Source organism: Acomys minous, assembly GCF_964271855.1.
Source record: "Acomys minous genome assembly, chromosome: 13".
Taxonomy (NCBI): Eukaryota; Metazoa; Chordata; class Mammalia; order Rodentia; family Muridae; genus Acomys; species Acomys minous.
This window is the reverse complement of record NC_140495.1, coordinates 64,580,922-64,606,345: the sequence shown is the minus strand read 5'-3', so window position 1 is coordinate 64,606,345 and position 25,424 is coordinate 64,580,922. Positions and strand designations below refer to the sequence as shown.

The 25,424-nt window shown below is 47.7% G+C and overlaps 1 protein-coding gene across 3 annotated transcripts in view; it reads right to left on the bottom strand.

The window, feature by feature from the left end:
* Window positions 1-5,936: 5,936 nt before the first annotated feature.
* Window positions 5,937-25,424, bottom strand: part of ANKRD66 (ankyrin repeat domain 66) — a 42,573-nt gene continuing 23,085 nt past the window's right edge. For all 3 annotated transcript variants that reach the window (XM_084754853.1, XM_084754854.1, XM_084754852.1), the window contains exons 2-4: window positions 15,093-15,263; window positions 9,948-10,176; window positions 5,937-6,492 (exon numbers count right to left, since the gene is read on the bottom strand). In XM_084754853.1, coding sequence (XP_084610979.1) covers window positions 6,306-6,492; window positions 9,948-10,176; window positions 15,093-15,255 — 579 coding nt within the window. In that variant the 5' untranslated portion in view covers window positions 15,256-15,263 and the 3' untranslated portion in view covers window positions 5,937-6,305. The remainder of the gene's footprint in view (window positions 6,493-9,947; window positions 10,177-15,092; window positions 15,264-25,424) is intronic.

The window sequence follows — 25,424 nt, the reverse complement described above, 5'->3', positions numbered from 1 at the left end:
TCAGTGAGAGACCCTTTCTCATTAAACATGATAGATAGAGAGTGACTAAGGACATCTGAGGTTGACTTCTGGCTTCCACGTACATACATGCATGGGCATCTGCACGCATATGTGCACTACACACATATTTACACCGTAAGCACACAAACACACACAAAACCCTAGAGCAGTGGTTCTCAACCTTCCTAATGCTGTGACCCTTGAATACAGTTCCTCATATTAGCTGACCCGCCACCATAAGATTATTGTTGTTGCTAGTTCATAGCTGTAATGTTGCTACTGTTATGAATCATAATGTAAATATCAGTGTTTTCCAATGGCCTTAGGTGACCCCAAAAGGGGTTACAACCCACAGGTTGAGAACTGTTGGGATGGAGGAACTTACTGTCGTTCCTTTTAATTCACAAACAGGGAAACTCAAAAACAAGCATTTTAAAGAACAATCATTTTCCTAGGACTAGACACCTCTTAGAGAAGATCTTATGACTTGGGGACTCAAAGGGCCAATGGCTGGGTCACCTCTTAATGGTGTCTCTTACCCTAGTTACTTTAGCAATATCCTTAGATGTGTTCCCTGCTTGCATGTTTGCCCTGTCCCAGTATACTTGAAATGTCACCATGTCACAAGCAATCCTCCCTGAAGCCTGTCAGAAGCACTCTAGGGCCCACATCAACAGCATTTGTGACCTGCCTTTGCTTCCTTCCTTCCAGGGTCATCCATCACCTCCCCTGGCATTCCTAAACTACCTCACACACATTATATTGTGCCATTGTCAGAGTCTCTCAGACTCAGCCATTGTTTTAGGTCTCCATCTCTCCTAGCAATTCTCTGGTTTAGAGTTTGTTCTTCCTTCAAGAGGCCTGCTCTGTCCTCTGACTCCTTCAGATATATGTTTCTTTCCTATTTTTCTTTTTTCCTTTCCCTCCCCACCCCTCTCTGGCTCTTTTGTTCTTTTGACGTGGTGTCCTGTAGTCTAGGCTGGCATCGAACTTTTTATATAGCTAATGATGCTCTTGAGTTCTTGATCTTCCTGACTGTACCTCCCAAGGAATACACCTCCACACCAGCTGGCTTTTCTTTATAGTGTTGACTGTGTGACGTGACTTCTTGCCTACTCTGTAGAGTGACACTGCATTGTTTACTTTAGGATAGGTCTCTGGCACCTAGCTGGGTATCTGGCACATAACACCTGCTGAGTATGAATTGCTAAGTGGCTTGCCGAGTAAGTGAGTAATGGAAATATTATTATCCTTTCATACTCATTTGCCTGAAATGTACAGAAGTGGCAGTTCCATAGACTAGGAATAGGGAGCGACTGCTGATGAGCAGATGGCATGTCTAGGGTGATGGAAATGGCCCAAAACTAGATTGCACAACGTTTACACAATTTCGTATGTTTGCTAAATAGATTATGTCAGTGAGACCATGTTATAGCATGTCAGATAGACTTCAGTGAAGCCATAAATCCTAAGAACAATGACAACAAAGAGGTATCTGGCTCCCAAATCCTACAGCGCTTAATTTAACTTCTAACATCACCGGGGACCCCAGAGCTCACTGCTTTGTGTACAACTTGACTTCTCAGTGAAAGGTAAATTTGCCACATCAGATTCTGCAGTGGCAACTGATTTAAAAAAGTCCAGCATCACATGACTGTATGTACTAAGTATTAAAAAAATAAAAGTTTGCTCAACATGCTTGGACATTAGCCCAATATGTACACAAATTAGATAGCACCAGGGTCACTAGCCAGGGATAAGGACCCAGTGTAGCCAACAGAAGATATTGTCTCAAATACCTTACACAATGTTGCCCAACAGTCATGTGATTCCCAGTGCGTGGGAGGTTTCTGACTTCTCTTCTGCAAATTTAGCATGAGTATGTACTCCCTCAGCTCTGTAAGTGGGAACAAGAGCCCACTGGCCTTGAGATTTTGAGATTTGGAGATTTTGATCACATCTCTACAAGGGAACCTTTCTGTCTTGGTCTTGTCAAACGAGATGGGACTAAAAGGACTTCCTAGGAGGGATGCTGCCATAGCTGTAACGTTCTTACCATCTCCTAGCCACCAAACAGAAAATAGTAGTGGTTTGTGCATCCTGGACAACTCCCCTCCTTCTTCACTCCTTTTCCCTACAGACTCTGCAATTTCTCTCCTAGTGTTGTAGTCAGAGCAGCTGAGCCAGCGGAGGAGAGAGTTCCACCACCCCACTCTTGGCCTGGTTCTTTGTCCTTTTGCACAGAAATGATTGGTGAGGGCTAGAGAGACAGCTCAGTGGTTAAGAGCACTGACTGCTCTTCCAGAGGATCCCGGTTCAATTCCTAGCAACCACATGGTGTCAGCTCACAACTGTCCACACAGGTCGACAAAAGTTCACAGTACTGAAGAGGTAGCTGAGACTTCTGGATCTGTCTCGGCAAAAAACAGAAAGAGTGAAGCACTGAGTCTGCCTTGAGTGTCTGAAACCTCATCCCCTGTGATACACTTCCTCCAATAAGGACACATCTACCTCAACAAGGCCACATCTCCACTCCTTCTCTGAGTCTATGGGAGCCATTTTCTTTCAAACCACCACAGTTAACAAGGACTAGGTTTGCTACCTTATCAGTGGATAAGGTAAAAAAGTGATGGAGGATGCTGCCTGACATCAACCTTGGTCCTCTCCATGCACGTGCACTAAAATACAGATGTGCACACACAATGCACAAACACACACATGCACCCCATATACACGTAAGTGAAGATGGGAAAAAAAGATAAAAATCATGCATAACGAAAGGAAAGTTTCCAAATAATTCAATTGTTGATCCGAACAGGCCCAAACAATCAAGCGATGGGTGCTGACATACACAGAGCAATGTGTCCTCTAGGTGTCTTGAAAGTTGATCTCAATCAGGAACCAACAGGTTTGTGTTATAGTCTTCATTTTTCCACCCAGGAGTCACAGGGCTCAAATGATATTATTTGAAAAAGCATTTCCTAAGTCTCTCTAATACACTTTCTAACATGACAATGAATACAGAATGCCAATTTCTGTGATCCATGCTTTTATCTAAAAGGCTTCTCAGTTAGTTTTCTAGGGCTGTTATAACAAATCACTCCATACACTTTTATTAGTTACTTTTCTATTGCTGTGATAAGACACCATGACCAAAGCAACTTATAAACGGAAAAGTTTATTTACGTTCATGGTACCAAATAGTTAGAGTCCATGATAGAAGGACAAAGGCATGGTGGCAGCAGCAGGAAGCGGAGGCCTCACGAGTTGAACCACAAGCATGAAGCAGAGAGAGTTCACTGGGAATAGGGCAAGCTCTTTTAACTCTGAAAGCCTGTCCTCGGTGATGCACTTCTTCTAGCAGCCATACCTCTCATGCCTTCCCACAATGTGCTGGTGAGTAAGGACCAGGTACTGAAATCCCTAAGAATGTGGTAGATATTCACATTCCAACTACCACAACACTTAAGGCAAATATTCATTGTTTTTCCATCGTTTCAGTGGTCCAAATTCATGGTACCAGCAGCACTTCTGAGGGTTAATTGATGGTTAATCTTCATTGTGAACTGGATGGGATTTAATATCACCAGGGAGACACGCCTTTATTCATGTCTCTGGGGGTGTTTCCAGAGATGTTGAACTTAGGAAGAGTCTCCCTGAATGAGTGTAGCACTATTTCATAGGCTGTGGCTCTAGACTAAACAAAAAGAAGAAAATATTGCATAGAGGTTCTCAGAAGATGTGGGTTATTAAATGAAAGTCTCATTGCTACACATAGAATAGTTTCTTGTGAGTCTTTGGTCAGGAAGGCCCACAGGGGCTCTGACACAACACAGGCTATTGTCAGTGCTCTTGGTTGTCCATCACGGCTACATGGTAAGACCACCATTGCTGAAGATATCGCATACTTTGTTTGTAGGGTGTATAGAAATTAGGCTGGAACCAATTTGGAATCTTCTCCTTTTTGGCTACCTTTACTAGAGCTGCCAGGTACTATATTAGCTACTGAGAGAGGAAAGCCATCAGTTGACTGACCCAATGGTAGACCCCGCAAGCTAAAGTACTGATTTTCCAGTCACTGGTGCAGTCACGGTATGGCTATCATAGAAACAAGCAATTGCTTTCTGATTAGATTTGAGGCTAGCTACAAAGGAAAGAACTCTTAGCTGGTACTGTAAACCTAGTTAAAATCTAAGCAGGCTAAATTGCTAAGCAGGTCACAGGCTCTAGGATGTGACCTGCTACTGTTATTTTGCTGAATGGACACACACATAGATTAGTATTTCTCTCAGCCGTGATGAGAGAAACACACAATGGACAGTCATCAATGTAGAGACTATAGGCCAGAGTGATTAAAATAAATTATTGTTAAGTGCTTTGCCCTGAGTGAGACATTACACACACACACACACACACACACACACACACACACACACACACAGAGCACTAAGGAAACATCATGAAGAGGGAACAGAAAAGATGTAAGAACAAAGGTTGGGGAGAAGTGCCATTGTGCAAGATATGATGGCCATTAAACTCATGAATTCAGAGCAACTCCGGCTATCTGCAAAAGACTGGCACAAGATCTAGCCAGTCAGCACTCCCACACAAATGGGAGGGGAGCTCAGGAGATTTCCCCACTCCTAGCTGAGGAGTCATTGACAGCTGATGGGGGAGGATCCTTCTTTTTTTTTTTTTTTCAGAAACACTGGGAGGGTTTTCTATAGCTACACCACTATCCTGTAAAGGATTGACATTTTCCTTCTTAAGTTTGAAAAATTCAAACCAAACATGGCCCAAATCAACAGATGATTAATTAAAGAGTATATAGCCATGATAATCAGTAGCTAAGGTTATTGATTCAGGCAGAGAAATTAATTGATCTAGAAGATTGTAGAGCAGGTCACTAAAGTAAAATATGCCAGCACCATCTCCTTCTGGAGACTTGAAATATCTGAATCCCAAGATTCAGGCACAGAAGAAGTTTAAAACATTCTAGTAGACATACGCTTTAAAAAGTAAAGTAGAGCTGGTAAGATGACTCAGTGGGTAAGGGCCCTTGCCACCAAGCCTGGTCATTGAGTTTGATTCCCAGGACCCACATGGTAAAAAGAGAGTACTGCCTCCCACAAGTTGTTTTTTGGCATTCATAAGACATGTGCCCATGCGTGTGCATGCACACACGTGCACACACACACACACTGTGACGTGTGCATATGTCCCCCCAAATATAATCAATGTTATATATAAATGCAAAAAGACTACCCTACAAATATTCTCATACTGAAAAAGGCATAAAAATAAAAAGTAGAAATCCTAAATTTAATTTTAATAACATTTTACTTAGCACTAAAACATCTGACGTATATCAGCAAATCAATATTAAAAGTAGTTAATAAGGCATTTAACATTTTCTTATACTGTCTTCAAAACTTCAATATCCATTTTAGGTCTCACTTTAGATGCTGTAGTATTCTTGGACTATCTGATCTAACTTTTGTAAAATCTATCACTGAAAAACTAAACCAACAGACCCACATTTCATCATTTTTTGCTGATGTTTGTTGGTGTGCGGGACACAGTCCCTTTATGCCAGGTTTTTCATTTGTCGTCTCACTGAGTGGCTGCATTGGCCATTGCATTGCTCATAGGTGGATGTGATCATGGGTAAAATTGTCAATGCTAGGACTGTGGGCTCCAATAAGACCAAAAAAAAAAAAAAAAAAAAAAAAAAAAAAAAAAAAAAAGAAAGAAAAAGGCTGAACACTGAAAGAACTAGCTCACATTTTTTGGTTGGTTTGTTTGTTTTTTTAGTTCTATGACAAAAAATAATAATAATTTTATTCATAGATTGAATCAGTCACGTTGGGAAGTTCTTTTAGATTTTTGTTTTTGTTTTACTTCCCTCACCCCTGCCCCCCCCCCCCAGCCCCCAGTGGACTCAATTTCAATGGAAGAGCTCTTTTTTTTTTGATCTGGGAACATTCTCTATCTTTGTGTGCGTTGGTGGGGTGAGGGGCGGGGCATGCTGACACTGCAAATCACTAAAAAACGAAAAGCAAGCAGCTGTCTGTCTGCTGTGTCCTCTCTGGGTTGCGCTTGTGGGCATGTGGCTTTAGTAAGGAGACCTGTGGCTCCTATGGAGAACACTCTGGCAATACTTTCCACCTGGATGGCTGGCTAGCTGTGACTTTCTGTAGAAGCCTGAGTTGCGGTGGCTGGGTCAGATCTTGTGAGACAAGGAAGCCTGTGAACCCGTCCAGCTCCAGGCTAGGACTGCTTGAGTCTGTGGGGGCTCTGCCTTCTCATAGTCGCCAGGCCTTGGAATGGCTGAGCCTGGTAGAGCCTCGAACTCTCTTCTTCGTTTTCTTGGTATTTTGATTTGGGGCAGGAAGAGACAGCTCTAGCTCCCTTTTCTTGAGGTCCCAATCTGGGTCCTGTTCATCAATCAGTAGCCCTCTCCGGCGGTTGTCCCTGCATTCCGGTTCTGCCCTGTATACAAAGAGAGCAGCCTGTGAGGGGGGAAGGAGCCTGGCCAGCGTTGGCTTTGCCTCGCGTCCTGAGCGCTACACACAGTGCAGACCACGGATGTTAAATTGAGAATGAGGGAGGCCAAGTTCACCCGCGTCCAGGTGTACACTTTAGACTCTAAAGCTACCATTCAGAACATCTCAGATACCAGGGAAACTAGCTGAAGGAGGGGAAAGCTGCTCCAATAAATTTATATGCTATAAATCCGTCTCACCCATTAGCTCATTCCATTTTAATCAATCAGTATGTATAGGTAAATTAAATAAAAATAGCCTAGGAGCTCACTTCCTCACAATGTGAACTATAAAGAAATCCTCTGTTTTTTTATTTTTATTTTTGTTTTGTTTTATTTATTTTTTTTTATTTTTTTTATTTTTTTATTTTTGCCTGGAGTCACAAAACCTCTAACTCCACTACAGTAGTACACCCACTGCAACACCCTGTATTGTATGAGCAACTTTGCTAGCCTGTCTTTTCAGCTCATCAATCCCATGATGAGTTGAGCACTGGCCTCTTGCCTAACTCACTACACTCCTCCACCCACCCACTTTAGCCTGTAAGTCTTCCTGGCTGTGGTCACCCAGTCAGCCCGGGCCTTCATCCCTCCACATTCCCTCCCCCCAGATCAACCGGTTTTCCCCCCTCCCTCTTCTGCCAGGTCTTCACTATCTTTGCAGGACCACACTAATTCCACCTTCATCCAGACATCATCCCTCTGAATGTTCTAATATCCAAAGGGAAATAAGTTCCTGGTGGGAAATGATAGTTAGGTGCGATTCACATGTGATGCAGCTGACATTTGCTTTTGTCTGCTCGGCATTGCCTGCCCAATTTCCCTGGCAGTGCCCATTCCGCTTTAGTTACGCTCGGGCCAAATGCCTTGTGCATCTGGTCACTAAGGAGGAGCTAAGATCGATGGGGCTGGAGGGAATCAAGAGTAAGCTAAGGTCAGGACGCTGAGGGATTCCAGCATTGATAGGTTCTCAAGGATAAATACCGAGGAACTGGGCCCACGTGGGCGGGTGTGCCTGCCTGTGATCCTGGCACCTGGAAAACTGAAGTAGGAGGGTCATGAATTGAAGGCCAAGCTGTGTTATATAGTGAGACACACACACAAATGAAGGAAGGAAGGAGAGGAGGGATGGAGGGATGGGGAAAGGAAGAAGGGAACAAGAGGAGAGAGGAAAGACAAAGGGAGGGAGGAAGAAGAGGCATGCTTAAAGACTAACTAGCTATGGATGGAGAAGGGGACATTTGTCAGAAACAGGAAGCTTCTAATTGCTCGTATAAGAAATGACTCAGTACAGAGATGGGGAAGGCTTCTGAAAAGTGATGGAGAGAAGAGGGAGGAGAAACAATTCTATAAATAAATTCCCTCCCGAGTAGCCTAGGGGAGGTGTGTGTGTGTGTGTGTGTGTGTGTGTGTGTGTGTGTGTGTGTGTGTGTGTCTAGCTCTTCGTTCATTTGCTTAGTAAGATCTATTTGAACATGTTCACAGACCAAATAAGGAGTGGGAAGAAAAGGGTAGGAACAATCAACAATACGGGAAGAATCGAAGACTAAACAAAGAAGACAGGGGTGGCTTTCTTGTAGAAGATATCAAGGTTCTAGGTGGAGGAGCACCATGACACAGAAAGGGTGGGAAGACAAAGGTTGACTGATGTGGGCCTTTGTAGAAGCTGGAAGTGTGGAGGTTGAGAAATTGTGTCCCTTCATGGCTTCCAGTGGAAAGGAAGACTCAACAAGCCACTGTAGGGGCTTAGCTAGAAAGAGACATCTCTAGTTCCCCACCAGCCCTCATCTGCTTACTTCTGGGGTTTTCATCAGCAGGTCAAGCCCAGAAGTAGAACGTTTAGTGATGTAAGGTCCGAAAGAAGCCGGGGACAAATGGCTGACCGCGGTGCCTATCCACATACCAAAGCACATGCTGGCCTCCAGGCTCTCTTGGCATTACAAATACATGTTATTTGGGTCCACGGTGACACTCTGGCTCTTCTCACCCTGCCCTCCCCCCCACACCATAAGCTTCTCCAGCTCATGGGCTTCCTTCCCCACAGCTTCTCAATCTTATGTAACCCCACCACTTGTGCCATGTGTTTTCTTGGCTCTTGGTCCTCTTGGCCATCTCTCCTCTTTGCTCTCCCTCTTCTCTTCCTCTCTTGGTTTCCTCTCACGGCCACAGTCCATTCTACTGACCATGTTTAATCTACTACTTTCTTTCCCTGCACTGGACTATTCCAGGGACCTCTAACTGTACTCTCCCCCATATCTGCAGTAAACACCTTCTCCTCGACCATACGTCGGAGCAGTCACGATGCCATTTCTAAAACAGTTACTTCTATAGTCAATCTCATCCTAGGCAACCGTTTTACTAGTTTAACTTTTTAGGGGGATGGCAGTGCCAAAAAGTTGAACCCAGGGCCTCACATGGACTAAGCACTGAGCTTACAGCTTGTACTTTTGTCCAGACTGGCTGCCCAGCAAGCTCCTATGATCTTCTGTCTGTAAACTCTCAAACTGGAGCTACAGATATGGCCACCTTGGCTGGTTTTATATGAGCGCCGAGGACCCAAACTCAGGTCTTCTTGGTAGTGTGGCAAGCACCTCACTGACTGGGCCATCGCCTCAGCCCCTGCTGTACTGTATGTATGAGGAAACCGAGGGTAAGGGAGCTGGTTTTAACTTGCACAAAGTCACACAGCTAGCTCAAGTACTTCTCAGAATCGCAAGGGTGGCCATGTCCTATCCTCCAACTTAGTGTCCAGTTCTTATTAGAGATAATTTTTGAAGGATCTAAATGGAAAGATCTATGTACTTTTCAACCACAAGTTGTCATCCTTATTTTTTTAAAAAAAACCTTAAAATCCATTTTTAAATTATTACAGGGTCTAGAAAGATAGCTCAGATGTTAAGAGCACTAGCTCTTTTATTGCAGAGGACCCAGAGTTCTGTTTCTAGCACGAGCATTGCTGCTTATGACAGTTGGTAACTCCAGCTCCAGGGGGATCTGACCCCCTCTTCTGGCTTCCCACAGTGCACATACATACACATGGATGAAACACTCATATGCATAAAAGTAAATAATCCTTTAAAAACTTATAATACCAGTCCATTTTTTCACTGGTTTTCAAAATATGGGCCACAACCGCTTTTGGGTTGCATATCAGATATCCTGCATATCATATGCTTACATTATGATTCAAAACATTAGCAAAATTACAGTTGTGAAGCAGAAATGGAATACTTTTATGGATGGGGCTTACCACAACATGAGGAACTTTATTAAAGGGTCACAGCATTAAGAAGGTTGAGAAGCGCTGGGCTGGGTCTCCATTTTCATTTATCTAAAAAGTATTCAATTGACAAAAACTCTGATTGTGGGCTCCTTTCCATAGCTGGGAAAACACAGGACTTACTTTTCCAGGAAGTCCACACAGGCTTTCTGACCGTAGATTTGTGCAATCCTCTTGGGTGTGTCTCCAAAGAAGTCGGCAGCATCAATGGCAGCATGCAGTGCATGGAGAGTTTTGAGCACACTCAGATGGCCTGACTCAGCAGCAAAGTGAGCTGCGGTCCAGCCTACATCAGTGACCAAGCAGGGTCTGGCTCCGTACTGTATCAGCAGATGTATCACCTCCATTTGCCCTTAGATAAACCATGGAGAGAGAAGACGGAGTTGAAATAAAAATGTCCTCAGTGGTCTGAAACCAGAAACAACCTTAACAGCGTAGTCCTGAGCCCTCTAAGAACTTCCGTATTCTTTCTAGAACAGCCATCCTTTCTGTCCACGGTCCCAGGCCTTGCTCAAGTCTTCCCCATCTATGCACTAGCAACTCTCACTGCTTCTGCAGCTGCAATGCATTCTCTGTTTTTATAATTTTTATTATATAGAATTTGGAACTGAAGGTAGGGCCCCACATGCTCTATGCAAGGTCTCCATCACTGAGTTATATTCCTTTGAACTCTCATTTCTTCTTATTCTGAGAGAGAGTCTAGTTGAGTTTCAAAGACTGGCCTTGAACTTACTCTGTATCCCACACAGTTCTTGAACTGTCTGCTCCATTTATAGTAGCCAGAAATTGGAAACAACCTAGATGCCCCTCACTAGAAGAATGGATGAATAAAAACATGATACTTTTATATGATGAAATAGTACTCAACTGTAAAAAAAAAAATGACATTTTGAATTTGCAGGCAAATGAATAAAACTAGAAAAAAATCATCCTGAGTGAGACACCCCAGACTCACGAAGGCAAATATGGTATGTATTCACTTATATGTGGATATCAGGTATGAAGTTAATGAACCAAGCTCCAATCCATAGACCACAGAGGTTAGCTATAAAGTAATGGACGAGAGGGTACAGGTAGACCTCTCTCATTAGAAAAGGGAAATAAAGTAAATAGTTATAGAAGAATGTAGGGGGCTTTTATGTAAAAGGGAATACAGGGAGGGACAGCTAAAATTTAGAGGCATTTGAGGGGTAATAGAGAAATCTAATATAGTAGAAACATATATGTATATATGAATTTATGTACATATTTCATATGTATCTATGAAATATAAATGAAATTGCAAAATAATGGGGGTGTCAGAGTCCCAACTGGCGATCTCTTTATCACCAAACAAAGCTACAAGTGTCAGGATTAGTTTAATTGAGTTATTGGTCAAAGGGGTCCCATGGGAATTCCCAAACAACTCAGGCTGTTGCCAAGAATATAGGTTGCTGTCCACAAACTAACATTAAGGCCCCACTGCTGAAGTCAGCCCCTATATAGCTCAATGAAGATGGAGATGCTGAGCCTGCACCCCTATGTGTCAGCGTCTTTGACACAGCAAGTTATTCTTCATGCTCTCAAAAGAGAAATGTGAACACCAAGCCAGCTACAAACTCTGTTATCTACAATGGTGTCCTGTCTGAAAGATATGCTAAATGAAAGATATGCTAAGGCAACGGTGGCACAAAGCCTGTGGGAGTAACCAACCAATAGCTGATTGGATTTAAGGCCCACTCCATGAGATGGAACTCACACCCAACACTGCTTGGGTGGCCAAGAACCTGAGAGTAGATAGCCCAGGGACCTATGGTAAAACCAATTAATACTTGTCTAAAAGAAGAAGAAAAACATGTACTGATAAGATGACTCCTAATGATACTCTGCTATACTCATAGACCAGTGTCTCGAGCAGCCTTCATCAGAGAAGCCTCCTCCTGCAGCAGATGGGAACAAATACAGAGACTCACAGTCAGACATTACTCAGAGACTGAGAGAGACCTTGGAATGCTCAAGTCTAACTGGGATGTCACCATCAAATCCCTCCCCTAAGAGCTCAGGGATCCCTGCAGAAGACGAGGCAGGAAAACAGTTTAAGAGCCATAGGATACGGAGAACACTAACAAAATTAAGGCCCCTTAAATCAAGATGAACAAAGCTCTTAAGAACTCACAGAGACTGAAGCATTTGTATAAGCCCACAGGGGTCTGCACCAGGCCCTCTGAATATATAGTGTGGCTTTCAATTTAGTGTTTTTATGGGGTTCCTGGGTGTGTTTCTGATTCTTGTGCCTTTTCTTGGCTCTTTGCCTTCTGTTGGTTTGTCTTCTTCAACTTCAATGGGATAGTTGTATTTTATTTTGTTTTATTCTTTAAAAAAACAAATTAATTAATTAATTAATGAAAACCTAGTCACAAGGGTAAAAGTTAACAACTCAGCTGTCACGTCGTACGTCTGCTGGGAGAGCAGATATCAGTTTTCTTCCATAGAACGAAACTGGGTTTATCAGTTACTCAAGGACATGCCTCATGTTACAAGTAGTTAACCAACTATAGAAGGGACTCCACAGTTGTTTTTTTTATGTTTGCTTTTATTTGGCTGTAAGCTAGTGGTTTGGGGTTTTGTTTTGTTTGTTCGTTTGTTTGTTGATCACTTTATATCTGGATCATAGCCCCCTCCCTCCTCTCCTTCCAGTTCCACCCTTCCTTCTTCTTCCCCCATTGCCCCTCACAGAAGGGGAGCTCCTCACCTCATCCCACCCCACCCCGCTACCAACCCAGCCCAGCACATGAAGTTGCGTCAGGACTGAGTGCATCCTCTTCCACTGCGGCCAGACAAAGCAGCTCTGCCAGGGGGATGTGATCTAAAAGCAGGCAAGGCAACCATGTCAGAGGCAGGTCCTGCTCCCCTGACTAGGGGACCCACATGAAGACCAAGCTGCCCATTGAGTACATACATGTAGGGGGCCTAGGTCCAGTCTGTGCATGGTCACTGGTTGGTGCTTCAGACTCTGCAAGGCCCTTAGTCCCAGGTTAGATGACTATTAGTCTTCTTGTGGATCTCCTCTCCCTTCCAGGTCCTTCTACCCTTACCCCCTCTTCCACAAAGCTCTCTGTGCTCTGCCCAATGTTTGGCAGTGAATCTCAGCATCCGTTTCCATCAGCTGATGGGTAGAGCCTTTCAAAGGACAGCTATGCTATGAACCTATCTGCAAGCATAGCAGAGGAAACTTAATAGTGTCGGGGTTGGCTCTCTCCAATGGGGCGGGTCTCAGGTTGGGCCAGGCATTGGTTGGACGATCCCTCAATCTCTGCTCTATCTTTATCCCTGCACATCTTGTAAGCAGGGTGAATTTTGGGTTGAAGTTTTTGTGGGTGGGTTGGTGGTCTCCTCCCTCCACTAGAAGTTCTGTCTGATTAGAAAATGGCTTGTTTAGTCTCCATAATCCCACACTACTAGAATCGCTTTCATATCCTCCCAAGATGTCCAGCTTGTCTCGGAGATGTCCCCACCCATGGTTTCTCTTCTTCTTGCAAGACGTCTGTCCTCTCCCTACACCTGATCCCTGCCCTCATTTTCCTCCACCTTCCTATCCTACCCTGTTCCTTCTCTTCATCCACCACTGCCATTGTTTTTTTTTCTTTTTAGGTGTGGTCTTGTTTTCTTGGTTTTGGAAGGTTGCTATTGTATTGGGGTTTTGTTTGTTTGTTTGTTTGTTTGTTTGTTTTTGTTTTGAGAAAGAATTTAAAGTTGGGTGGGTAGGGGGGAGGAGAGGTTCTGGAAGGACTTGAAGGAGAGAAAGAATATAATCAAAATGTTCTTAAATTTAAAAACTGTTTTAAATAATAAACATATAATAAAATATTAAAGATAAGTAATTTAAATTTTTTTAAATAAAAATATTTTAAAATTTTTGTCAATGAAATTGGTCATATAAGCCTGGTGACCTGAACCAGACTTATATAAAGAAAAAGAGACCTGACTTCTGATCTCCATATGTACACCATGGCGCACACACACACACACACACACACACACACACACACACACACACACACACCTACACACATCATAGATATACACACTAACAAAATAATTATAATCAGCAATTTGAGCACACTTAGAACTCAGCTGACACAGTTTAAGAACACTGGTTTTCTAGATATGGGCTCCCATCACCAACAAATGGTACCTTGGATAAGAAACAAATTCCTGGCTGGATGGTAGCGCATACTCTGAATTCCAGCACTCGAGAGGCAGAGGAAGGTGGATCTCTGAGTTCGAGGCCAACCTGGCCTGTAGAGTGAGTTCCAGGACATTCAGGGCTACACAGAGAAATCCTGTCTGAAGAAAAAGAAGAAAGATGAGGAGGAGGAGGAGGAGAAAGAAGAGGAAGAAGAGGAAGAGGAGGAGGGAGAACAGAGGGGGTGGGGAAGAAAAGAAAAAGAAACAAATGCCTCATGCTCAATGCCCTCATCCCTCATTTGTAAATTAGAGTTGTTACCACAGGCCTCAGCAAATCCTTGCGGAGTATGAAAGAATTCTCAGACATGAAGCACCCAGCACAATGCCCAACATACAGCACATGTTCCCCCAAAACAGTTCCCTGGTATGGCTACCAATGCTCCCTACTTAGATTTCTGCACAAATATCTCAACCAAGTCTTTTGTAGCTGGTCCTGCTTTCTGCCTTGTCCTTCTCCCCACAAGAGAGAAGATGAGTAATTGACTATAATGCTTTACTTAGCATCATGTGGTGGTGTTTATTACTAAAGACTTTTTAAATGTATGTGTGTGTGTGTGTGTGTGTGTGTGTGTGTGTGCAGGTGCTCATGCCCATGCATAGTGCACATGTGTGCAGGTGCCCCAGAGGCAGAGCACTCCTAACTGCAGAGTCATCTCTCCAGCACTAATATTGAAAGACTTGAGTTTTGTCCGTAACTTCCTGTCATGTAACTGAGATGTGCTGGGAGGGGCGGGGATCCTCATATACTCCATTCATGATGTCATGATGACAGAGGACTAACTGAGAGCAGCACATGTATGGTCTCCTCATTGTACACATTATCTAACACCCCATCAAAAAACTCCAGCGTAGCATCCCTGCCCCCCTCATATAGCAGAGTTAAAGGGGGAGGGGTCCCAAAACATTACATACCATGGTCCAGGTGCTATCACTAGGGAGGGTTAACGCCAGGGTTGAAGTGTTCCATCCAACACTCTCCGGCACAGCCTGATGCCCTCCGGCAGCACAAGGAAGCGGCGGGCAGAGGCATGCTCTACTCACCTCTGACTGCAGCCCAGTGAAGCGGGGTCCTGTCATTCCAGTCCACGTCCTTGTAGTTTGGATCACAGAGACCTTTCTTCAAAATCTTCTTTACTGAATTGCAGTCCCCTGCAGCCACAGCCTGGTGGAGTTTTGTCATGTCTGATATTTTTGACAGTTCCATGACAGCGTCTGCCAGGGATACAGGCCACTTAGGATGTTCCATTTATCCCTCCTTCCCTAGCACATGTGAGTGCGTGCGTGCGTGCGTGCGTGCGTGCGTGCATGTATATGTTTGTGTCTGCTGTTTGGGTCCCTTGCTCTCAGCAACTGTGGATTTCACCCACCATTCTCCAATCCCAAAACTACCGATGGCCCCTACTGTACCCAGAATTATCTTGTAAAGTCACAGACTGTACAGTGCCAGCCGAGCCCCACCCACTCAGCTTTCAGTGTGGCTTTCTGTCACTACTCTTCATGTTCTCTAGGTTTTATGCCCCCTTGAGTTGGCTGTGGGATTCTGTATCTTGTCTTTCTAACGAGTAAAAGCATCCAGAGAAGCTGTGGGCACAGCGGCAACCTTTGCGAACAGTTTGAACTGGATGACTCGATCCAGTGCTCCATGGAAACTAAACGCATTGCCATACCACAGGAGGAGCACAGCTTGCCAACACACACATGAATCAGTTAAAATCTGCTAATAGTGGTACGCCACGAAGGGTCTCTGGGGATGGCATGTCAGTAAAGTGCTTTTTTCCCCCTCAAGTATGAGAACCTAGTTTCAGATCCCCAGAAGCCACATAAAAAGCTGGCTGTGGTGGCTCACAGTTGTAATCCCAGCATAGGGAAATAAAAATAGATGAATCTTGAGGCTTCCTAGCCAGCGGGTCTGATGTGCTAGGCCTATGAGAGAACCTGTCTCAAACAAAAGATGGGAGGCTCTGAGAAGGAACCAGCACCCAAAGTTGTCCTCTGAACTCTACATGCACATGCACACACCTACACACATACACACAGACTGTACACTCATGCACATGCATATGTACACATACACAAAATACTATGCCATGAGCAACCAGGTTTCATGCTGCAATCTACAGACCCTTAGGGGTCCCTGATTTCTTTTTTTGTTTGTTTGTTTGTTTGTTTAGGGGATTCATGCTTTAATTATAGTATTAAAATGTCATTGGCCTTGTTCATTTTGTTTTCATTTACCCTGTGGTGTAAAGGCAATGAGAGAGAAAACTTCTGGTGGCTGGACACACAAAAAGATGCTGTCAGTCAACTGCTATTCACTGCACTTACAGGTGAGCACAGCCTCGTGGGCACAGACACTATTACAAGGAGGAAGACTTTTCCTGGGTTCTTTTCCCCTTAGAAGATGTGGTTGTACCATGAAATGTGCCAACATCAGGAGATATAGATCAGTCATATGACACACACACAGGAAGTTGTAAGATGGAGCAGGGCTAAAGAGAGCCATTGGAGGTGGGCCAGTGGGTTCTAACAGAGTGTAGCAGGACACAGACAGCATTTCAGATGCTACGCAGCAGCAAGTCTTTGAGCCCTCGCCACTTGGGCAGTTCTGATGTAGACCCAGAGAGGACTGTAAGACCCCCGACACGGCGGTCTTAACGCGGAGACCCCCACCAAGAACCAACGAGACCAAGGCTTCGGCTGCAACAAGCAAGAGGCTTTATTATTAAGGGGACGGGTACCCGGGCGTTTCAGTCTCCCAAGAGGCTGGCGCGCCGGGCGAGTCTTTAGGGGGTCCTTTATAGGGAGTTTGGCGGGAAGCTCGGTTACAGAAGCGAAAAGCATAGTTACAGGGCTCTGATTGGTAAATTTAAATGAGGCGAGGTTATAGTCCGGTCATTAGGTGGGCTCTGGGAGCAGGGGAGTTTACCCGTTCTCTGGGCCAGGTGGCCATCCATAAATATCTTGTTTGACATGGAGCGAGGTTATGGCCCGGCCATCGGATGGGAACAGGGGAGTTTGCCCACTCCCTGGGCCAGATGGCCGACCATAAATATTTTGTTTGACAAGGACAAGCACGCTTTTATCTTTCTCCTCTGAGCTCCAGGCCTCATCTTATCTCGGGAACCCATTATTCTAGTCTTGCCTTGCAAGATAACGTTACTGCTGCTATGCTTGCTATACCGGGTGCACAGGGGAGGGGGTCTTACATTCCCCCCTCTTGTTGTAAATTGAATGAAATCTTTCATTCAATGACCTCTGGTTGTGTCTGTTGGAGCTGTTGGTATTGTCGGGTTAGAACCAAGGCCTGTACAACCGATAGGTGGCCTTGGTTTCGGATGAATTGCATCAGTCTGTTAAGAACGCAGGGCCCAAAAAGTAAGAGCAGAACAATAATTAACAAAGGGCCTGTTATGGTAGATATTAAAGTGGTGAACCAAGGAGCCTTATTAAACCAGTTTTCATACCACGTTCGTCCTGATTCGAATTGTAACTGTCGCTGTTTTAGTCTTTCTCGCAGCTTGGACATACTATCTCTAACTACCCCTGTATGGTCAGCGTAAAAACAACATTCTTCCTTGAGGGCTGCACAGAGTCCACCTTCTTTCAGGAATAAAATGTCTAACCCTCTACGATTTTGGAGTACTACCTCAGAAAGGGAGGTTAGGGACTGTTCTAATGCACTAATAGATTCTTCTAATGCTTGAAGATCTGCGTTCATGGCCTGTTGTAGCTGCTGAAAATGAGCAACCTGAGTGAGAGCAGTAGTCCCGGTTCCGATCCCTGCCGCAACTCCCCCGACTGTTAATCCTCCCAGTAGCAGTGCCAGAGTGATGGATACTGGCTCTCGGGGGTAACGATTAATCCCCTCAAAATAGCGGTATAGGTCGGAGGGGTCATGGTATGTGATCTTGGGGAAGAGCTGGACTAATACACAGAAGTCCGAAGACATTTTAAGGACGGATGTTGTGACACATGGGGTTAACCCAGTGTTACAGGCCCAGTAGGTTCCATTTGGGCCAGTGAGGTACCTGGTTTCCGAAATTTTCAGGGTGCTGGTCAAAGTGGTGTTGCACAGGGATTTATGGGACGAGGGGACGGTCCCTAAGCAAGTTCCCTTACTGGATATTTCAGACAGCGTAAGGCGGTGAGGGGTATTGGAGAGACACCTATTGTCTGGGGTGGAGGAGTTGGTAATGCTGGTCGTAAGGGCAACTCCCTCATAGTAAGGGGGTTGGGAGGTGAGACACATCCAACATTCCTTAGTCTTTTCCGGGGAAGTATAGTTTAGGGCCTGGTATGCCCCCGTTACCAAGTCCAGGAGCTGATTTCTCGTGTTAGGATGTGAATCTAGGGCAGAGGGGGTGCTAGGATTTACCGAAAATGACGTCGTCGGTGGAGCGGGTGGGGGTAGCACCTGGGGTCTAGGCTGGGCTTGAGGTGGCTCGGCCAGGACAGGGTTAGGGCCTATTGCCATGGTGGGAGCGGTAGTCAGGGTTAACTTGACCTTGAAAATTAGCCCATGGTCTTTGTTTGATTTATACAATCGCAACCCCCAAGTGTTCCCCTTAAGCCATCGGCGATCCTGCTTTCCTTTTTCTGTAAACTTGATGACTATGGGGTTGCAGTACTTTTTCTTGCAGGGCCCCTCTGGGCTATTGAAGGGGGCGCATTTAGTCTGGAGGTATTTATACTCATTTCTTTCTCCTTCTCCTGGCCTGTCATAGCTACTGTTTCTCTTTACCGTGATCAGGTCCCAACTGGAAGAGGGGTTCCAGGAAGCCTCGCCCGTGGTTTCACAGCCCCATGCGGCACAAAAGAAATCAGGGGCCCCCCCACATTGGCGCTTGAACTGCCGAGATTGGCCTTGTCCTGGGCAAACATAGAACTGAATGGACCGAAGATTAGCCCGGTAGAACTGTCCGGAGCACCCGAGAGTGCTTCCTATCCCATTTGGCACGCATAGTCTTTCAGCCGGGGGATTAGAGAGGTCAGTGTGGTCGGGAAGGTCCCATGTTAGTGACCCGGCTGCCAACTTACAGAGGTCTGGCGTCAGGTCCGGCCACCAAGTCCATGGAGGGTGTAGTGCGGTGACCGACCAGACGGTGTCTCCCTCTTCATTGGTTACCTCCCAGGTTTGTTGTACTGGAGTGTGAGGGCTGGCAGACGGGGCCCAGGGGAGGGATAGTAGGAGAAAAGTAAGGGTCATGGGGCGGATCAGGTTCGGGAAAGTCTTATCTTTAGGGGATTGTCGGTTCGATGGGCCTTCCATGTTGTCTTGTCTGGGTCTGTCTCCCTGGCTGCCTTGACGTGGGCTGCGTGGATCCAGGTGGCAATTCCGTCTACCTTGAGAGCCGTCGGGGTAGTCAGGAGAACAGCGTAAGGTCCTTTCCAGCGGGGTTCAAGGTTCTTGGTCCGGTGGCGTCGGACCCAGACGTAGTCTCCGACCTGGAATGGGTGAGGGGCCAGGGGTTTGTCAAGCTGGTCTTTATAAGCACGGGCTAGGGGCTTCCATACCTCATTTTGCACCTCTTGGAGGGCTCTTAGGTGTGCCTGGAGGGAAGGCCTGGTAGCGAAGGAGCCGATATCTGGGTCAAGGAAGTGAACAATAGGAACATGTGAACCATAGACAATCTCAAAGGGAGTAAGTCCATGTGGGCCAGGGGTGTTCCTAACCCTGTATAGGGCCAGGGGTAGCAGGGCCACCCAGTCCTTAGTGTCAGCTGCAAGCATTAATTTAGTCAAAGTCTCCTTAATAGATCTATTCATGCGCTCTACCTGTCCTGAACTCTGGGGTCTATAAGAACAATGTAATTTCCAATTAATCCCCAGTAGTTTGGCCACCTGCTGGCTTACCTGGGAGACGAAGGCTGGTCCGTTGTCGGACCCAATTACCTGTGGCATCCCGTAGCGAGGGAAAATATCATCTAAAAGCTTCTTGGAAACCACCTTGGCCGTCTCATGTTTGGTGGGGAAGGCTTCAGTCCATCCTGAAAAAGTATCTACGAAGACCAGCAGGTACCGGTATCCGTATATACCTGGTTTGATCTCCGTGAAGTCAATTTCCCAATGGGTCCCTGGCCAGTGTCCTCGGACCCTAGTTCCTGACAAATTTAAGGACTTGTTGGTATTGACCAGCGTGCAGGGCCGGCAATTGTCAATGGCTCTCTGGAGGGCCTCCTTTTTTCCCAATAGGTAAAAGTCCGTTTCTTCTTTTTCAAGGAGGGTCTTCATCTTCTGGGCGCTTAAATGAGTGAGCTTGTGGAAGTAGTCAATCAAATAGTCAGTTTCTTTTGAGGGGACGACTACCTTGTCCTGGTATCGCCAATGGTCAGGGCCTTCAGGAAGCGCGCCCATCTTTTGAAGTCTTTGATTGTCGTCGTCGGTGAATTTCCAATTCCGGTCCTGCTGTCTTGGCGCTCCGGTGTCTCCTTGTAAGGAGAGCGCCTCGAGAGTGTCGAGGGGTCTTGTAGCGGCTTGGCGGGCTGTCTCGTCAGCCAGCCGATTACCTCGAGCCTCAGGAGAGTCCCCTTTCTGGTGGCCCGGGCAATGGATGATGCTGAGCTGCTGGGGTAAAAAGAGGGCCTTCAGGAGGGCCAGGATTTCAGTCTTATTTTTAATTTCTTTACCTTCTGAGGTGAGGAGTCCTCGGCGCCGATAAATTTCTCCATGTACGTGGGCTGTGGCGAAGGCATACCGGCTGTCTGTATAGACTGTTAGCCTTTTTCCTTTTGCCAGTTCCAGGGCCTTGGTCAGGGCGATCAGTTCAGCACGCTGGGCGGAGGTCCCTGGGGGCAGAGGGCTGGCCCATATTACCTGGTCGGTGGTGGTGATAGCCGCTCCGGCCCGTCGTGTCCCGTTATCCAGGAAGCTGCTCCCATCCGTATACCAAACGAAGTCTGGGTGAGGGAGGGGCTGGTCAGTGAGGTCAGGGCGGGTTCCGTGGATTTCCGCCAGGACTTGCTGACAGTCATGATCCTCGGGCCCGTCTGGGAGAGGGAGCAGCGTGGCAGGGTTGAGATTGGTTATTGGCCCAAAGGTGACTCTGTCCGAGTCTAAAAGCATGGCCTGGTAATGTGTAACCCGGGCGTTGGAGAGCCATCTGTCTGGGGGCTGCCGGACCAGGGATTCCATGGCATGGGGCGCTAAGATAGTAATTGGCTGTCCCATGGTGAGTTTATTAGAGTCTTTAAGGAGTAAGGCGGCTGTAGCAACCATCCGTAGGCAAGGGGGCCAGCCTGCTGCCACGGAGTCCAGTTTCTTAGAGAGGTAGGCTATAGGCCTTTTCCAGGGCCCCAGTCTCTGAATTAGAATTCCCTTGGCGTAGCCTTGCTTCTCGTCAATGAACAACTCAAAGGGCTTGGTTAAATCGGGCAGCCCCAGTGCGGGGGCTGAAATTAAGGCAGTCTTAATAGCCTCGAAGGCCTGTTGATGGGTGGGCCCCCAGACAAACATCGTTCCTGGCTTGGTGAGGGGGTACAGGGGAGCTGCCAGTTCCGCGAACCCAGGGATCCAGAGGCGGCAAAAGCCCGCTGTTCCTAAAAATTCTCTGAGCTGACGGGGGGACCGCGGTGGCGGGATTTGGAGGACAGTTTGTTTCCTAGCCGGAGTGAGCCACCTCTGTCCATCCTTGATGGAGTAACCTAGGTAGGTTACTTCAGTCTGGCAAATTTGTGCCTTCTTGAAAGAGGCTCGATACCCCAGCCGTCCTAGGACTTGTAGGAGGGCGTGGGTTCCCCGTCGGCAGCTCTCCTTAGAGGGGGCTGCCAGGAGGAGATCGTCCACATATTGGAGCAATATGAGGTCTGGGTATCGTACCCTGAAGTCGGCCAAATCACGGTGTAAGGCCTCATCGAACAGAGTGGGACTATTTTTAAATCCCTGTGGCAGCCGTGTCCATGTTAGTTGCCCCGAAATCCCCAAGTCGGGGTCCTTCCATTCGAATGCAAAGAGAGGCTGGCTGGAGGGATGCAGTCTTAGGCAGAAGAAAGCATCCTTTAAGTCCAGCACAGTGTACCAGACATGGTCTGGGGATAGCCCCGTCAATAGGTTGTAAGGGTTGGGGACAGTAGGATGTATGTCTTCAACCCGTTTGTTGACTTCTCTTAAGTCTTGGACCGGCCGATAATCCCCCGTTCCGGGCTTTTTAACAGGAAGCAAGGGGGTGTTCCAGGGAGACTGACAAGGAGTCAGTATGCCTTGGTCCAGGAGTCTCCGAATATGAGGCCGTATTCCCAGGTAGGCTGCCTGTGACATAGGGTACTGCCGGATAGAGACTGGGGTGGCAGAAGCCTTAAGGTGTACTAATATGGGGGGCTGTTGGTGAGCTAGGCCCATTCCCCCAGTTTCGGCCCATGATGATGGATACAGGGCTTGCCAGTCTGGGCTAGGGGTATCGCTCCCAGGGGGGTCAGTCTCATACAATCTGTATTCATCCTCTAAATTTAATACCAAAGTCTGAATAGGCCGCCCTTGTGGTCCTGTCACACGAGTGTGCCCTTCTTCGAAGTGAATTTGGGCCTTGAGTTTGGTTAATAAGTCTCTTCCCAGGAGGGGATATGGGCAGTCCGGGACATGAAGAAAGGAATGTGAGACCTTACCGGTGGCAAGATGTACTTTTCTCTCGGTGGTCCAGCGGTAAGGCTTCCCGCCAGTCGCTCCTTGCACCCAGTCAGTCTTTGTTGTCAGGGGCCCCGGTGCGGTGGTAAGGACGGAGTGCTGAGCTCCCGTATCCACCAAGAAGGTGACGGGTTGCCCCCCCACATTTAGAGTTAGCCGGGGTTCAGGGGGAGGCTCCTGACCCTGACTTCTTCAGTCTTCCAGGTTGAGGAGAGCCGCGGAGGGGGGGGTTCTACGGGGCCCTTTGGGACGCCTGGGACAGTCCCGTACCCAGTGACCTCTCTCCTTACAATAGGCACATTGGTCCTTATCCACAGGGGTTTTTCTCCGTTCTCCCTGGCCCTGACTATCCTGGCGCCCTGAAACTACGGTGGCCAAAAGTCTACTCATTTCCCTATGTCTCTTCTTATCTCTAGCATTTTCCCTTTCTTCCGCTTCTTTTCTCAATCTCTCTTCCCTTTCTTCAGACTCTTTCCTAAGCCTTTCTTCTCTCTCTTCCGGCGTCTCTCTCTTATTATAAACTTTCTCTGCCTCCTTTAAAAGATCCTGAACTGTACTCTCTTTAAGTTCCTCCAATTTCTCCAATTTGCGTCTGATATCTGGGGCAGACTGCCAGATAAAAGCCATGGCCAGGGTGGTGGCCAGGAGGGGGTCCTCCGGATCATATGGAGTATAGACCCTATAAGCCTCTTTTAGACGCTCAAGGAAAGCTGACGGCGTCTCATCTGCTTTTTGAGTAACCATCTTAACCTGGGCCAAATTGGTGGGCCGCCTGGCGGCTTTTTGGAGACCCGCTATAAGCAGCTGACGATAAAGGCGTAGGTGGGCCCTACCTTCCTCAGTATTGAAGTCCCAGTCGGGTCGTTCCAAGGGGAAGGCACTGGCTATCTCATTTGGCAGCTGGGTAGGCCGCCCATTAGCTCCTGGGACGCTCTTGCGTGCCTCCAGAAGGACGCGCTGCTTTTCCTCAGAGGTAAGGAGCGTCTGTAGAAGCTGTTGACAATCATCCCAAGTGGGTTGATGGGTGACTAGAATGGACTCAATAAGGGAGGTTAGCCGGGAGGGGTCCTTAGAAAAAGAAGGGTTATTATTTTTCCAATTATAAAGATCTGAGGCGGAAAACGGCCAATATTGCATCTGGCCACCCGTGCCAGCCCGAAGAGGGAAGGCCTGAGAGGTCTGAGGTGGAACTTCGCGCCGGCTACGGAGTCGGCCGGCCATCGGTGAGGCCTCGGGTGCTGCGGTAGGAGCAATATCTTCAGGGCGGGGCGTGATATCCCCAGGTGTCCCCGGCGGGGGAGGAGCCGAGGGAGTCGGAGGTCCGGCCGATGAGGCTGGACCTGGAACCACTAGGGCCCGGTAGGGGGGTGGTTCTTCAGTCAGGAGATCCAGGAGGGGACCCTCATCTGGCGGCAAGACCTTCTGGGCTGGACGGACAATGGCGGGATAGAGACCTGTCCCAGCGGGGGGCGGAGCGGAGTGAAGCCCGGTCCCAGCTGAATCTGCCATGGCAGGGGACACTGGCTGGGGCGGAGCGAGGGGAAGCCCGGTCCCAGCTGAATCTGCCATGGCAGGGGACACTGGCTGGGGCGGAGCGAGGGGAAGCCCGGTCCCAGCTGAACCCGCCAGAGCAGAAACTACAGGCAGGGGCATTGCGGGAGGGAGCCCGGTCCCAGCGGAACCCGCCAGAGCAGAAACTACAGGCAGGGGCATTGCGGGAGGGAGCCCGGTCCCAGCGGAACCCGCCAGAGCAGAAGGCGCCGGCTGGGGTGTTGCGGCGGGAGTCGCGGAGTGGGGCCCGGCCCCGGCGGGAGTCGCGGAGTGGGGCCCGGCCCCGGCGGGAGTCGCGGAGTGGGGCCCGGCCCCGGCGGGAGTCGCGGAGTGGGGCCCGGCCCCGGCGGGAGTCGCGGAGTGGGGCTGAATGAGGAAAGGTCTGACCCATGGAGGGGGGTCACGAACGAGAGATTCCCAAGTCATTATGTAGGGGACCTGGTCCGGATGACCGTGTGGTCCAGGGTCTATAATTTTGGACTTGATCTGTAGAATGAGAGAAAGGTTAAAAGTGCCATCTTGTGGCCACCCGGTATAAAGCGTAGGCCATTCAGCGGAACAAAGAGTTTTCCATCTGCCCTTGCGAACTTCTACTGACAAATTGTGCGCTATGGCACGGACCTCTTTGAAGTGCTGCAAAGTAAGGGTTAGTGGGGTGACAAGAGTCTGACCCATGGTGCCGAAAATATAGAACGAAACACAACAGAGAAACACTACACACAGAAGACCAGACACAGCCTGCGCGGGACGCTTGCGCCAAAGCAAAAATAAAGCGGCGGTTGCAGGCGGCGGCTCGGCCGCCGCAGGGGATCCGTACCCCCCGCCTTCCAGATGAGGCGAATAGCCTCTCAGATGGGCCGGAGCCCCAAATAACCCTGGAGGAGACAGGGTTCTAGTACAGAATTCCACAGGGACGTCTCCCCGGGCCACAAGGGGGGAGTACAAGCCCGTCAGCTTCCCCCGCCCTTGCCAGATTCAGAGAGTTTGCACAAACACCGAGACACGTAACGATTAACAACGATCAACAACGACAAAGCCGGCCGGCGCAAAGACAAAGGCTTACCTCCCGAATTTGGGTCGATGGTCCCCAGGCGGGGGTCTCGATCTCGGTGGGACCTCCAAATGTAAGACCCCCGACACGGCGGTCTTAACGCGGAGACCCCCACCAAGAACCAACGAGACCAAGGCTTCGGCTGCAACAAGCAA